Consider the following 15,941-nt stretch of genomic DNA (forward strand, 5'->3'; position numbering starts at 1 on the left):
GGTACCGGCAGTGGGGGAGCAAAGGGTGGAAAAACTTGACAGCTGTCTCCAAGGTAAACCTGGCAGGACTTGTGATGACTCTGTGGAAGGCAGGGTCAGGGAGGTGTCACGAGTGATGGCAGAGCACTGGCAGGATGGGGGTACCACTCACCAGGACAGGAAATATGGGAGAAGGAGTATGTCTGGGAGGGAAGATAATTAACTCATGTTTTGCTGAGTTTTGGGGGTTTTGGTACATATACACTGAGATTTCCACAAGTCTGAAGCTCAGGGAAGAGACTGGATTGGCAGTTATAAATCTGGGAGTTGTCAGTAAATAAATGGTTATCAAAGCCTTGGGAGTAGATGAGATTACTCAGAGAGTGACTTTAATGACTTTAAAAGAAGCAGCCAGTGGAAAGAACCCTGAGAAGCATCAACAGAGATGGATAGAGGCAGAGAAGCCCGCAAAGGTCAATGAAAATGTAACAGGGAAGAGCCAATTCTGACTCTGTGTTGGATGTTTCTTTGACTTTAACCTTTGCTTTTTGTTGCTTTTGTTATTATAATCATATACAGTGGCCTGACTCAGGGAACCCTGCCCCTCTGCCTGAATGTTAAACTAAAGTGCCTTTGTTCAGCTCACAGGGAGACAATCTGACCCTGCCCACCTGTGAATGGCCGCAGAAAAGAAGAAATTAACACATCCCCTCCCCATGCTGGCCAAGCAGGCAAAACTAATGGCCTTTTAACTTTACTTCCTCAACCCCTCTCCCCTCTCTGTTCTATAAAAGAAACAGGCATCCAGACCCATAAGATGTTTTTCTGGGGACCCTAGTCTGCCATCTTCTTGGTCTGCCGGCTTTCCAAATAAAGTTATTCTTCGCCTCAATTCCTCGTCTCCTGATTTATTGGCCTGTCGTGCGGCAAGAAGAGTGAGTGTGGACTCAGTAACAAAAAGGAAGGGCCAGGAAGTAGAAAGCAGACCAGGAAAGTGTGGTAGAACAAATAGGTCCACTTCTCTCCATTCCCGCTCTTACCCGCTAGTCCACGCTACTGTCCCCTCTTGCTTGGACCACTGCTCCAGCCTCCTAACAGCTCGCTCCCTGTGTCCGTTCTGTCACCTTCCTTCCATTCATCCTCCACTTAGCTGCCATAGTAGTGTTTTAAAAATGCACAACTGGTCATATCACTGTCCTGCTTACAACCTTACAATAGCTTCCTAAACATTTAGGATCAAGAACCAAGTCCTTAACAAGGCACTCAATATCTGCTGAATGAACAAAGCCAAAGGTAGTGAGTGGTTCAAAGAACTGTGTCAAATGCTGAAAAGGGGGTCTAGGAAAATAAAATTGCAAATATGCACTAGATTAGCATGCGAAAGTTATGACCTTGGAAGAGCTGTTTCACAGTGAGGTGGTGGGGTGGAGTTGTTGGCAGCAGAGTGAGGGGTGAGTAGAGGTGATTATTTGTAAGAATAGATTCTTTTGAGAATAGAAGCTCTCAAACCTCAAAATGCATGTATCTTATTTCATCTCAGTGTCCGTCAAAGAGGCAATTAGAGGCCTGGAAAATAGGTTCTCATTAAATGCCTGCTGGAAAAAAAAAAATGCTTCTGTTTCACAATTAGATCACTTTAATGCTCACAGAGCTTGTTATAACTTAAATACACTTTCATAGCTGTCACCTTGCAATCTCACCATGGCTCAGTGAGGAAAGCACCAGTGTAAGCTTGACCTTCCAAGATGTGTTCATTTTTATAGCCTTCCTTTTCCAGAGCTCTTTTTAACTTCCCAACTCCATCTCACCCTAGCATGGAGGGAATTAGTAACAACACAGGGGTCATGGAGATACATTAATTTCTAACTTTCAATTTGGAGAAACTACGCGTTCTATAACCCTGCCAGATAAGAGACTTACAGGTCGTAGTTTCCCATATGAGGTCTCAGGAGTATGTCTGGATGCCTGTGAGAATCCTGGCGATTCGGCATGGAAGCTGTTTTCTAAGGGAGGGAATCAAAGAAGCTCAATTTATTTGTGTTGTTGAGCAATAAAAATGCTAATGCAGATCTGTTTGCTCTTCAGGTGAACGTGTGGATTTCTGAATGAAAGTGTATGTAGACCCATGCCCAGGAGAACCCTTACCATTTGCTGAAGGAGAGCGGGGGAAGTACTGGGAGCTCCTCTTATCTGGGCTGGGGTAAGGGCTACTAGGAGGCTGGTCATACAGTGGCAGTGGAGGCAGGGAGCCGGGCAGCTTGGGGGAGGGAGAGATCTGCAGCAAAGGGAAGAGAGGTTACGAAGTGCTCACTTGAGGAAGGAGAGACTAGCAGGCTTCTCTGACTACTCCTGGCAAATTACTTTTCTTTGGAGCTAAGTTATGATTATTAACTTTCTTGGTCAGCCTCATTAGAAGCAAATGAACCTAGGATAACCACCCCAACCCCCAGTTTTGTGTTGCATTTAACTTTTTCCTTCCACAGATCTCATTATACTACTGATTTTAGTTTATCTTAAACAGTTACCAAGTCAAACCATTCTCTAGAGTTCTACTGAAAACATACCAAATTAGTCAATTCAGTGAAGAACAAAAAAAGGGACAAGCTGTATTTTTCAGTGAAGATAAAATAATTGGCTGAGTTTCTGACTAACCCAGGTTCTGTAAATGTCATGCTAGGTGGTCACAATACCACACAAGCAAGATGGACAGACATGTTCCTTATGGTCCTGGACCTGCCAGGCCTGTTGTGACTGATCCGAATTAGAAGTTTCCCGTAAAGACAAGGTTTGCTATGATGAGCTAAGCCTATGGAGCTCTGGCAGGCTCATCAGTTCTCTGAAAAGGACTAGCAGGACCTGGGCTGGGCAATGAGGCTCTGATAGTGTGAGGGAGAAAAAGAGCAAGCTAGTATTTTTACTGCATAAACTAACCACAGAGACAATACATTCCCTCTCTGGTTTCTTTCTTTCTCTCCACCAAACCATTCTTTTGTATGTCACACACAATTTAGTATTTTGGCTCCCCAGTTCAGAGAACAGAATGTGGGAGAAGTGAGCTGTCATACAGCCATTGCACAAGAGCCTGACTGACAAGTCTCTGCTTCCCAAATTCAGTTTTGCAGAAACCCGGCAACCAAGGATTGGAGTGGTGAGGGTGAGGCCGAGACCACAGCCCACTTTTGCGTGGGTCAACAGACTCCTTGGGAGTCATTTTCTTTAAACATCTTTTAATTCAGCTTTCTCCCCCTGTTGTGCACCTGAATCTCTCGCATCCATGGAGTGTCACCGTTTTCTGAGGCTGAAAGTTCTTCCACTAGCACTGACGGGAAAACTCCAATCCGCCCATTGAATTCCCCTTCCCAGAAGCCATCGTCATCCTGGTTTTCTTTGTTCAAGATTCGGATGATTGCTCCCTCAGGAAAAGATAATTCATCATCTGTCTGGCCCTCGTAGTCATAAAGTGCTTTCACAAAACAGACTAGGTAGCAAGAGAGAGAAAAATGCAGTAAGAACACTGACAACCAGGTTACTTTTGCAGCCACCCCATGCACAAGTGACAACTAAAAGGCCATCGTACAGCTATAATTCTGTACTCACTGAAGATCAACTTTAGGGTTCTACTGTACAGGATAAACGTGACCAAATAAACATATTACAGAAAAGGAATAAAGTTGTGCTTTTTAACCTACTGAAGGCTGACTCCAGGGTAATACAGTTTAGGCCAAATGTGACCAAATAAAGAGTGCCTTGTTTCAGTCTTTACCACTGGCATCTCCGTTGAGGCTGCCTGAAACGAGTTCGGCCTCCGTGGAATTGCTGGATGTGTGTGACCGACTGTCCAAAGCAGCCAAGGACTGCAGCATGCTCAGCAGACTGTTCGAGGTGGGAAACTGTAGGTACTTTTCTGGTACATAACCCACTTGGCCGACTTTATTTCGAGCCTGAGTAAAAGACATGCGACAAAACAGGTTTGCACACACAATTTGGACAGGGTACAACAAGAACCAAAACAAACTCCTGAAAATGTCACAAGAAGGGGCGATATGAGCAAAGGAATATACCTTTACCCAGTCTTCCATATCTCCATCTTCAATCACTTCTAACACCTCATGTTCCTCAATGGTCAACTCATCTGGTTGAGAAGCCTGCAATGTAGGATGGTCATGGACAAAATTAAAAAGGTTAGATAAAGAGCAGATGTGAACTGATCATAACAAAAACTGGGGATCAAAATATTGAAATGATTTTGAAAAACGTACTGAACATAAAAATTTGAGTGTTGTAAAACTATCATAATGAGGTGAAGTTTTACTTTAAAAAACTAAACAAAATAAAGCCACAACAAAAACTGGAGAAACGGAATCCTCAAGAGGCAATCAGGTTCAGTGAACACAGCACTCTGCTGGAAGTAGAGGACCTGGGTTCTAGCTCCAGCTTATGTATCTATTGGTAAGTTATTCAACTTCTTGATGCCTCCATTTCTTCAAAATGACAATCCTGCCATCCTCGGGAAGATGGGGGAGTCAGTGTGGGATGAATAAGCACAGAACCATGATGATTTGGGAAGCACAAGCAAAGGAGAAAGCCGTGAATTAGAACTACACCAGAGGGCTACCATGGAGGTGCAGGCTGTGAAAATGCAAAGAGCTATGTACATGGATTGACTGATAGCTTGAGCAGTGCCTGGAATTCGTCTGGAATCACCATAAAACAGTGGCCAAGAGAAGAAAGTTGTAGGAGAGAAATGATTGAGGTTGGTCAAAGTTTGGATTTATTATGCTCCAACTTAACTGTAGAGACTAGGCTGATCCACTTGAGTGCTTCTGCAGAAGTTGCTGTGATTTTTTTTTTTTTTTTTAAATCCCTAACAGCAGGAGTCCACTAGCACCAGACACCTAAATACTACCCCTGAGGCTGTAGAATCTGAGAGCAAGCTCTCAGGGACTCTGCAGGGGGGTTGTAGAGAGAGACTTTGTGGCTTTGTTTCCTAAAGAGACTTGCCTGTCACATGTAACAGGAGGGGTCTGCGGACATCTTCTGGCTCTTAGTGAACAGCCTTAAAAGCTTTCCCCAAGTCCCAAGATTAGTTAAAACTACTGCTTTAGACCATATAGTTTTTCAGATCTCACAGTCTCAAAGTGTAAAATAGCTCCAAATTACGCAAGCAAAAGTAAGGCAAGACTCATTTCCAAAGACTCATTTCCCATTTCATGTACATTTCATCAAACCCAGATTCTGGATATTGCTACAATAGCTGCTTGAGACAGAAAAATAGTATTGAAAATGGCTGACCAATCACAGAAATACTCCAGGACCAGAATTTTAAATATATTACCTCTGATCTCAAAATATGAGAAAAAAAAAGCTCACTGATTTTTGATAGCTTTTCCAATGGAATTTTTTAAAAATTTAATTTAATTAATTTATTTTTATATAGCAGGTTCTTATTAGTTATCTATTTTATACATGTTAGTGTATATATGTCAATCCCAATCTCCCAATTCATCCCACCACCACCACCAACCCCCTCCAATGGAATTTTTTCTACCACACTATGCCTTGAATATACTAGGAAAAGGCACCTACGTAACAAATTCTGTGGCAAAACTTAAAAAGTTATCAACACAACCAGATTTCAGTGTGTGTGACAGCAAAGCAGGAGGGTTAAGAACACCTTTAAATATAATGCTGCCCTTGTAAAAGAAGTCATGAAGGTCCATGCAAGTTGTCCAACATTGTTATATAAGCAGACACTAGCTTTATCATACCATACCTAAGCAGTGACCAATTCTTCCACTTGACAAGGTCAAGTCCTTTGCATGACACTCAAAATCCTGTGGTCTCTTGATGCTTTGGCCCCAGCAAACTATTCCCTATTCTCTGAACATACCACGTTCTTTATTGCCTCTATGCTTTTATCAGGCTGTTCCTTCTTTCTAGCAGGCCCTGCTCCCTCTTTCCCATCTGGTGACTAGATTTAGATTACTGTGAGTTCAAGTCCAGCTTCAGTCTGTTTCTACAGGCAAGTGACCATAAGACCTTTTAGAGCCTCAGTTTTCTTTTTTATTCCTATTACAATGTAAGCTCCACGAGGGCAGAGATTTTTGTCTGTGTTCATCAATGCTATATCCCCAAGCCTAGAAAAGAGCACAGCATGGTACATGGAAGATGCTCATGTACTGACACTTGTTGAAATAATGGGTTGGTTGATAATATCTTCCTTATAGGGTTATTGAAGGGATTAGAAAAAATATATATATATGTATGATACCGGGCACACAGGACTTCATAAATGGTAGCTATTATTATTACTCATGATTTGATGCCCAGCTTATATGTTTTCCAAGACCACCCACAATGAGCTGGTTGCTTTTTCCTCCTTTTATTCTTATAAGGCTTTGAGCATCCCTCTAACACTGACTACTGTGGCACTCAAGTTAGTTGTTTGCACTTGTGCGCTTCCTATTAGAATGACTTACTTAAGGCAGGGAATGTAATTCTTCTCACTTATCCCAACTAAAGACAGCAAGTGGTCAGTAAATAGTTGTTAAATAAACACATGGTCTCACTCTACCTCAGGAAGTCCTAACATGCAGTGGCAGCCAGGACGCCAGACGCAGCCATGCCCTCCATTCCCACCACCATCTCTCTAAATTTCCTGTTTTCTTTTAAAACAATATGATTTTTCCTGATTACAGAAGTAATACATGTTCACTGCAGAAAAGCTAGAAATATGTATAATTAAGACCTTAAGGTAATACAATTTGGTATCTTACTTTTTGGACATATTTCTTCTTACATAAAAAACTCTAATATAATTTTCAATTATCTTCATAAAATTTGTTATGGTTACATTATATGAATGGTTAATTTATTTAACTATTTCCTTATTGGACTGCCAACTTTGCTATTATAAAGTAGTACTATGATGAAAGAGCATTTTGTATCCAGAATGTTCTTCTATATTGTGGGTCACTTTCTTAGGATATATACTAGGTAGGGTCAAAGTTATGAGCATTTTTAAGGCTTTTGAAACTACTCCTTAAATTTAGCTTTTCTTTGTTCTCACCAGATTAACTTAGGCCTTCTTTGCTGGTCTGGACCATAGGAATCACAACTAGGCTTATAGTTAGTCTCTCTCCACTCTAAGCTACCCTCTCTGGAATATCTATATCACGACCAGGGTTACCTTGTTTAAAAGCCCAGTCTGATTTTAGGACACCCAATGTCTTCCTTCAGCCAGGATAAAAGCCAAACTCAGTCTGATCTACAGGTCTATCCGACATCTTTACTTCCAGCTGCTCTATTTCCCACACTTGATGCTCACGCAACACTGAGTTTAACATTTCCTGAACACCTTATTATCTCATCAAACTGTGTCTCTGTATCTGCTGTTTGCTTATAAGGCTCTTTCCCTTCCCTACCTTATCACTGTAACTAGAAAAATCTTATTCATGATCCCATTGAAATGCTACCTCATCTGTAAAATTCCTCAGATGTAATAATCACTCAGATACCTAGGACCTTCTCTGTTTAAGGACCTTAAATTTTAATTCTGGAACTTCAAAGTAAATATAATACTGAGACGGAAGATAGGGAAACAATCCCAACCAAGTTTTATAATATTTTAAAACACCTTACAAGTATCTCAGAAGATGACTTCAAATTTTCAAAAGGTTATCAAAACAGTTTACATTGGGGAAAAAAAACCCAACCCTTTTAGAAAAGAGGAAGTATTGTTAACTTAAATATATAATACAAGGATGTTAAATGAAAAAAAGTCTGGTAATCACTGATATTGAGGAGTAAATAATATCAGCTTTTGGCTCTCCAGGGATGGTGGTGGTAGGAGTGAGACTGTCCCATGTATGATTTAGAGTCTCTTCAGACCCTTCCTCTGCTGTTGTCCCTTAAGCATGGCATTAACATGAAAGGAATTCATTTAAATTAATGCCATTCATTAAAATGAAAGGGATTCATTTGTTCATGCCTTCCTTACATCATTCATTTATTCATTCCACAATTATTTCCTGAGGACCCACTATGTGCCAGGCACTGTCCTAGGTGCTGAAGACACATACACAAGGTACACAGACGCAGACAAGGTTTCTGTCTTCATGGACCTTTAGTGGAGAGTCAGATAAAGAAGTATGAAAACAAACAAGATTCAGTTTGGTTGGTGATAGGTGCTATATAGTAAATAAATGAGGACAAAAGCACAATGGGATAGAGTAGTGACTGGGGGGTTGGCTATGCATTTAGGTGGTCGGGGAAACCTGAGGAGGCACTATTTGAGCTGAGCCTATATGAAGAGCAGTGGGAAGCCAACCAAAATTTGGGAAAAGACAGTTCCAGGTAGGGGAGCAGCAAGTGCAAAGCTGTCAAGTCAGAGAGGAGCATAGTGCTTTTGAAGACTGAAAGGCAGCCAGAATTGCTAACGTGTAGTGCGTGGGTTGGGTGGGTTGGTCTGACATGAAGCTAAGGAGATTTGCAGGGGCCAGATCAATCTGGACATTATAGACTCTCGTGAAGAGTTTATTTTTCTTTGTGTGATGGAAAGCTTATAAAGGGTTTTAGGCAGGGGAATAAAATAATCTCCTATACGTATTAAAGATAATTCTGGCTGCAGAGTGGAAAGTGGACTGTTGGTAGACAAGTATGAAGAAGGGATACCAATTATTAGGGTTTTTTTTCTTTTACAGTAATCAAAGCAATGGCCTAGACCAAGATGCAAAATGTGAATGGATTCAGGATATGTTTTGGAGGTGGACTCAACAGGACTGGCTAGTGATTGATGAAGGGAATAAGGAAAAGAGAGGAACCGGGGAAGTGAAACTCAATTTACTTTGTTTGAGTAAAAAGTTAATGTGAAAGCAGGGCAGGGGTGAGAGAGATTAAGAACTATTATACCAAATCAAGTTTGGAAGTTCAGGAATCTATTTATCCAGATCCCTGCTTAACCTGGAAACAAGAGGTGGTTATATTAAGGTTAGGAAAGGTAAAGTTTAACAAAACTGCTCTGTCAAGCAATTTTATTTTAATACCAATTTTGAGAACTATCCTAACGGAGGGTCTTGTGTCAGGCAATTGATACGGGTAAGAGTTCTATTTACAGAAAATTTACTAGATGTCAGGCACTGTGCTAAATGCTTTGCTATAAAAGTGGTATCTCATTTAGTCTTCAAACTAGCCCTATAATATTATCCCCATAATATAGATAAGAAAACTGAGGCTCACAGAGACCAAGGGACTAGCGTGGTTATGTAGATCGTAAGTGTCAGAGACAGGATTTTAACCGAGGCAGTCTGACGTCAGAGCCTGGACTCTTTCCCATTAGGTTATGTTGCCTCTAATAGGAACTGAACACCAATTTTATGATAAGTACAGTATAAGAGGCTGGGTAGATACAGTTACTTGTATCTTCAGAGTTGTCACAATTTAATATGAGAAGTATGTTAGAGAAATACAAACCTTATAGGAATAAACAACTTTGCAGGTGAGTGGATAATTTCTTAAGGTGCCAGAAGGGCTGGAACTGCTGTCATCAAAAACATCCATGTTGTCTTCAAACTCTTCTCCTTCTTCTCTCTCGGTATCTGCATTAAGCTAGGAAAAATCAGAAGCCATTGGCTAGCTTGCTTACTTCAAGAAAATGGATGAAAGCAGGAAAAACACTTAAAACCTGATTGTTTCAAAATGTTAATTTACTTATTCAACTGCACAAAGAAAAGTATCTGTTCTGTTCTCACTTGCATTTTTCATGTTATGAAAGGGCAGAGTTTTTTTTTCTTTTTAAAACCAAGAGTCAGTTAAATACTGATTAATGAAGGCCTCTTACCATTTAAACTGATCATATCAGGAAAGAGTAAAAAGATTTCTAAGTGCTACTAATGATGTGGAGAAACAGGTTTTCAGCTATGGCTGGTAGAAATGTAAACTGGTACATCCTTGAAAAGAACCCCCGCCTACTGAAATTAAAATCTAAATGTGACATTTGATCTAGCAATTTCACTTTTGTGAATCTATTATGGAGAAATAAAAGCACCAGGATGTAAGACTATATATATTCTAGGATGTTTACTGCAACACTGCCTGTAGTGGTAAAAGCCTGGACACAACCTATATGTCCATCAGTAGAGGAATGTCTGAATAAACTATGATGTGTTCATATCATAGATAAATAACACCCATTAAAAATGAGTTAGGGACTAGAAAGCCCCAAAATAAATCAGTGCATATATGGTTACATGATTTTTGACAAGAGTCCCAAGATGTTCAATGAGGAAAAGAGAGTCTTTTCCGCAAATGGTACTAGGAAAACTGGATATCCACAGGTAAAAGAGTGAAGTTGGACCCTTATCTTACAAAAATTAACTCGGGACTTCCCTGGCGGTCCAGTGTGGTTAAGACTCTGTGCTTCCATTGCAGGGGGTGTGGGTTAGATCCTTGGCCTGGGAACTAAGATCCCATATGCCACATGACATGGCCAAAAAAAAAAATTTAACTCAAATGGACAGAAGACCTAAACATAAAAGCTAAAACTATAAAACTTTTAGAAGAAGACAGAGGGGAAAAGCTTCATGACACCAGATTTGGCAATGATTTCTCGAATATGAAACCAAAAGCATACGTAACAAGAGAAAAAAAATAGACAAATTGGACTACATCAAATTTAAAACTTTTGTGCATCAAAGGAAAACAGAGTAAAAAGGCAACCCACAGAATGGGAGAAAATATCTGCAAATCATATCTGATAAGGGATTGGGACTTCCCTGGTGGTCCAGTGGGTAAGACTCCGCGCTCCCAATGCAGGGGGCCCGGGTTCGATCTCTGGTCGGGGAACTAGATCCTGCATGCAGGCTGCAACTAAGAAGTCCACATGCCGCAACTAAGAAGCCTGCATGCCGCAACTAAAAGATCCCGCATGCCGCAACTAAAGACCCCACATGCCACAATGAAGATCCCGTGTGCTGCAACTAAGACCTGGCGCAGCCTAAATAAATGTGAAAAAAAAAAAAGATTAAAAAAAATCTGATAAGGGATTAATATCCAGAATATATAAAGAATGCCTAAAACTCAACAACAAAAAACAGCTCAATTCAAAAATGGACAAAGGACTTGAAAAGACATTTCTTCAAAGAAGATATACAAGTGGCCAACAAGCACATGAAAAGATGCTCAACATCACTAATCATTAGGGAAATGCAAATCAAAACCACAATGAGATACCACTTCACACCCATTAGGATGGCTATTATAAAAAAACCAGGAATTAAGTGTTGGTAAGGATGTGGAGAAACTGGAACACTTGTGCACAGGTGGTAGGAATGTAAAATGTGTAGCTGCTTTGGAAAATGGTATGATGGTTCCTCAAAAAGTTTAACACAGAATTACCATATAATCCAGCAATTTCACTTCTATTCTTTCAATTCTTTTCAATTTTAATTTCTATTCTATTCTTTCAATTCTTCCTCCCAAAAGAGTTTGAAAGCAGGGACATGAACAGATATTTGATTACCAATCTTCATAGCAGCATTATTCAGAATAGCCAAAAGGTAGAAGCAACCCAAGCATCCACTGAGATGAGGGGATGAACAAAATGTGGTATATGACAACAGAATATTATTCAGCCTTAAAAAGGAAGGACATTCTGACACATGCTACAACGGATGAATGCTAAGGACATTAATATTAAGTGAAATAAGCCAGTCACAAAAAAGATAAATACTGTATGACTCTACTTATATGAAGTACCTAAAGTAGTCAAATTTATAGAGACAGAAAGTAGAATGTTGGTTGTCAGGGATTTGGGGGTTGGGGGACAGGGGAGTTATTTTTTTATTTTTTATTTAAATTTATTTATGGCTGCGTTGGGTCTTTGTCGCTGCACGCGGGCTTTCTCTAGTTGCAGCGAATGGGGGCTACTCTTCGTTGCGGTGTGTGGGCTTCTCAGTGCTGTGGCTTCTCTTGTTGTGGAGCACGGGCTCTAGGTGCACGGCCTTCAGAAGTTGTGGCACGTGGGCTCAGTAGTTGTGGCACGTGGGCTCAGTAGTTGTGGCTCACGGGCTTTACAGCGCAGGCTCAGTAGTTGTGGCGCACAGGCTTTGTTGCTCCGCGGCATGTGGGATCTTCCTGGACCAGGGCTTGAACCTGTGACCCCTGCATTGGCAGGCGGATTCTCAACCACTGTGCCACCACGGAAGCCCCAGGGGAGTTATTGTTTAATTGGTATAGAGCTTCACTTTTGCAAGATGAAAAGAGTTCTGGAGATGGATGATAGCTATGGTTGCACAAAAATGTGAATGTACTTAATGCCACTGAACTTTATATTTAAAAATGGTTTAAATGGTAAAGTTTATGTTATGTATATTTTGCCACAGAAAAGGGCACAGTTTCTTTTGAAATGTAGCACAAGGAAAACAATTTAACCCAGTTTCAATGTATATTACCCATCATAGCTAAAAGACATATATTAATTAAAATCGAATTGAGTGTAAAAAATGTATTTGAGTATTGTCCATTATATTAAAATACAAATAATATTTATCTGAGCATAAATATCTGACAGAGGTAGGCAAAGTAAGAAGAATAAAGACTGGAGAATAGAGGAGATTGGCTTGTTTTTTATATACCTCTGAACTATAAACTATTAGAATAGGCATGTTTTATTTTTTATTTTTTTAAAATAAATTTATTTATTTATTTATTTTTGACTGTGTTGGGTCTTCATTGCTGTGTGCGGGCTTTCTTTTAGTTGCAGTGAGCGGGGGCTACTCTTCATTGTGGCGCGCAGGCCTCTCATTAAGGTGGCTTCTCTTGTGCTGGAGCATGGGCTCTAGGTCCGTGGGCTTCAGTAGTTGTAGCACATGGGCTCAGTAGTTGTGGCTCACGGGCTCTAGAGCGCAGGCTCAGTATTTGTGGTGCACGGGCTTAGTTGCTCCGCGGCATGTGGGATCTTCCTGGACCAGGGATCGAACCTGTGTCCCCTGCACTGGCAGGCGGATTCTTAACCACTGCGCCACCAGGGAAGCCCCTGTTTTACTTTTTAAATTAAAAATCCAATAAAGAAGAAACAGAATAGGCTCAAAGGTTTCTTGGTTTCTAGCTACATATAAACATTTACTTGGCTACTTTTCCCTATGTTTAAACATGCAAAGGCACTAATGCTTACACATTAAGGATATAAGGAATGGAGAGTCAGAACTGGGCTTTACAGTAGAAAAATTAATTAAAATACCAAATACCTACTATATGCTGAACACTAAGCTAGGCTCTTAGATATGAAATGAAGGACGCTGTCTGCATTGCAGGAGTTCACAACCTAGAGTGGGAAATGAGCACAACCAAATGCTAAGTGCACAGAGGGCCCTGTGAATATGGAAATGGTGAATTGAGAAGAAGGTCAGAGACTTCCTGAGATTCAATGAGTCAAAAAGTATAGGCTGCCTATAACGTCAAGTTCTACTCTTTATTGAGCTAATGTGATTTCTCTTGTGTAATTATCACTGACATTTTAAAAGACTCTCTTCAACTGCTATTTACCTAATAAAATTCTAAAGAACTGGGGGAAGGAGAGGGTTCCTGAAGAATAAATAGTACATATTTCTTGTCACATTTATTGCCTCCATTTCAAAGCCCCTGTAATAGTCTCATTTATAACTATTACTGAAAATTCTCCACAGCTGAGTGCCTCACGTGCCTCATCTTACAAATATTCATGTATGGTCAGTCAGATCAATGACAAAATAGACTCAAATCTTGACCTTTCAAATTATCTCAGGCTTATGATTCTATTATTTTCCAGTAGGGCGCCATATAAAAGATGAGGTTCACATGCAGGAAACTGCCGTGAAACTAACTTAAACATATTTATATATACTTGGAAGACATTGCCTTTATATTCTAGTAAAGGTTATAGACATTAAAAAAAAACTGGGCATTACAAAAAACAAAACAAAACAAAACACCCATACATCTATAAAAACTAAAATTAAAGCCAATGTGGGCAGAACATGTTTCCAAAAATATAGCATAAGGAATGTTAATATGTACTGTGCTTTGGCACTGGGAATCAAGCCAATACATTTCATTTTGGCAACGTTGTTTGATACTGAACATTCCTTTCTTCCTCCTTCATTTTGAGTTCATTTTTTGATTCTCACAGAAGGACTGAAAGGTTGCAGTGACAGCAATAGGGGTCACTGCCACATGCTTTTGCATTGCTCTAGCAGCTTTCCAAAGTATGTCATCTCAGGACAATTTCTTCCTTTTTCCTCTTCCACCCTCTGTAACTTAGCTGTTGCAATGCCTTCTTGACCAAGCATTTCTAAAATCACATTCTTCCTGTTTCTTAACAACTGCTCACTTATCCCTTTTCCTTCCTGTCATCTGACAGAATTTTAATCAAAACTATTTTTTCTAGCTGTATTAATATTTTTCCTTTCTTAGATGTTGTAAAATGCTTACTCTTACTGCAAGGGCAGAAAAGAACTTTTCCAAGTTGGTTTTAGTAGCTGACCTCCTGTATTCAGCAAAATTATCTCTGAAGAGCTTCATCAGCTTTATGGTCCCTGGATCTGACAGACTTGGGTCTGAATGCTGACTGTGCCACTTACTTGCTATATGACCTTGGGCAAATTATTTGACTTCTCAACTTCAATGACCTCATCTCTATAATGAAGACAATTACTTCTTAACAAGGTTATCATAAGGATTAAGTGAGGCAATACTTAAACCCTTAACACATGCTTAGTACATAGGAGGTACTTAATACATCATTATTGTTTTTATGAGAAAAGGAGAATATAGATTAAAAAAATCTGGTGATATCCAGCATAGAGGAAGGCAGCTCCCTATAACTGGCTAGCAGAACCTCTGAATTCCATCTAGACAGAAAAGTGATCACAGTGAACATCATTCCAGACACAACACAAGTATATTTTAAAAAATGATGTTGAAAATATCAGCAAAATGGATTTCTGTTTCCAGGCAAGATGGACTATTAGAGACCAGATTTAAACTCCTTCCAGAAACAACTAAAAAACTGTTCAAAATATATGAAAGAACAGTTTTCAAGACACTGGACATCATGTGATGAAAGTTAGTGATCCTTGGTGGATGGGAAACAAACAATTTCCCCAACTTACTGTGTGAAAAAAGTTTCCAAGCTGAGATATAGCAGGAGGGAACCCAAGAAAAGGATGGTGGTCTCCCTGAATTGAGGATATGGAACTGGGAATTCAGGAAGGTCAAAGTGGCTAGAGTTTGCTGGGTAGAGTAATGAAGAAATGCAGAGAGAACTCTGGAAATCTGCAGAGGGTCCCCCTCAAGTCTTCAGCTAAGTACTGATCAGCACATATATGTCAAGAACTACCTGAAGCCAGCAATAGAACCACCCAAAGGATTAGAGGGAACAATCGTCAGCATTCACATAGGTCTGGGAATATTTCCTATTCCCTCTTAACAGAGCAGAAAACCTCATAAGGCACAGGGCATCATGTAGAGAACTGAGAAAATCAGTAAGGATACAGAAGACTTGAACAACACTATAAACCCACTTGACTTAATTGACATTTATAGAACATAACAGCTAACACCAGCAGATGATATATTCTTTTCAAGTACACATGGAACATTTACCAAGATATACCATATAATGGGCCACAAAACAAGTCTCAATAAATTTAACATGATTCAGGTATGTTATCTGACCACAATGGAAATAAATTATGTCATTAATAGAAAGGTATCTGTAAAATTCCCAAATATTTGGAAATTCAATAATACTTCTAAACAACCCATGAAACAAAGAAGAAATTAAAAGGCCAATTAGAAAATATTTAAAACTGAATGAAAATAATAACACAATGTATCTGAATTTGTGTGGTATCTGAATTTGTGTGGTGGCGCTTAAGCAACATGTAGAAGGAAATGTTTGTACCAAATGCCTATATTGGAAAAGA

General features: G+C 39.8%; 1 protein-coding gene across 1 annotated transcript in view; it reads right to left on the reverse strand.

Moving 5' to 3' along the window:
- FCHSD2 (FCH and double SH3 domains 2) overlaps positions 1-15,941 on the reverse strand; it is a 313,606-nt gene that overhangs the window by 2,808 nt on the left and 294,857 nt on the right. The window contains exons 14-19 of the mRNA XM_007173694.2: positions 9,451-9,585; positions 4,041-4,124; positions 3,743-3,920; positions 3,237-3,457; positions 2,125-2,254; positions 1,900-1,982 (exon numbers count right to left, since the gene is read on the reverse strand). Of these exons, the coding sequence (XP_007173756.1) occupies positions 1,900-1,982; positions 2,125-2,254; positions 3,237-3,457; positions 3,743-3,920; positions 4,041-4,124; positions 9,451-9,585 (831 nt within the window). The remainder of the gene's footprint in view (positions 1-1,899; positions 1,983-2,124; positions 2,255-3,236; positions 3,458-3,742; positions 3,921-4,040; positions 4,125-9,450; positions 9,586-15,941) is intronic.

The sequence above is a fragment of the Balaenoptera acutorostrata genome, chromosome 9 (assembly GCF_949987535.1).
Source record: "Balaenoptera acutorostrata chromosome 9, mBalAcu1.1, whole genome shotgun sequence".
NCBI classification, from domain to species: Eukaryota; Metazoa; Chordata; class Mammalia; order Artiodactyla; family Balaenopteridae; genus Balaenoptera; species Balaenoptera acutorostrata.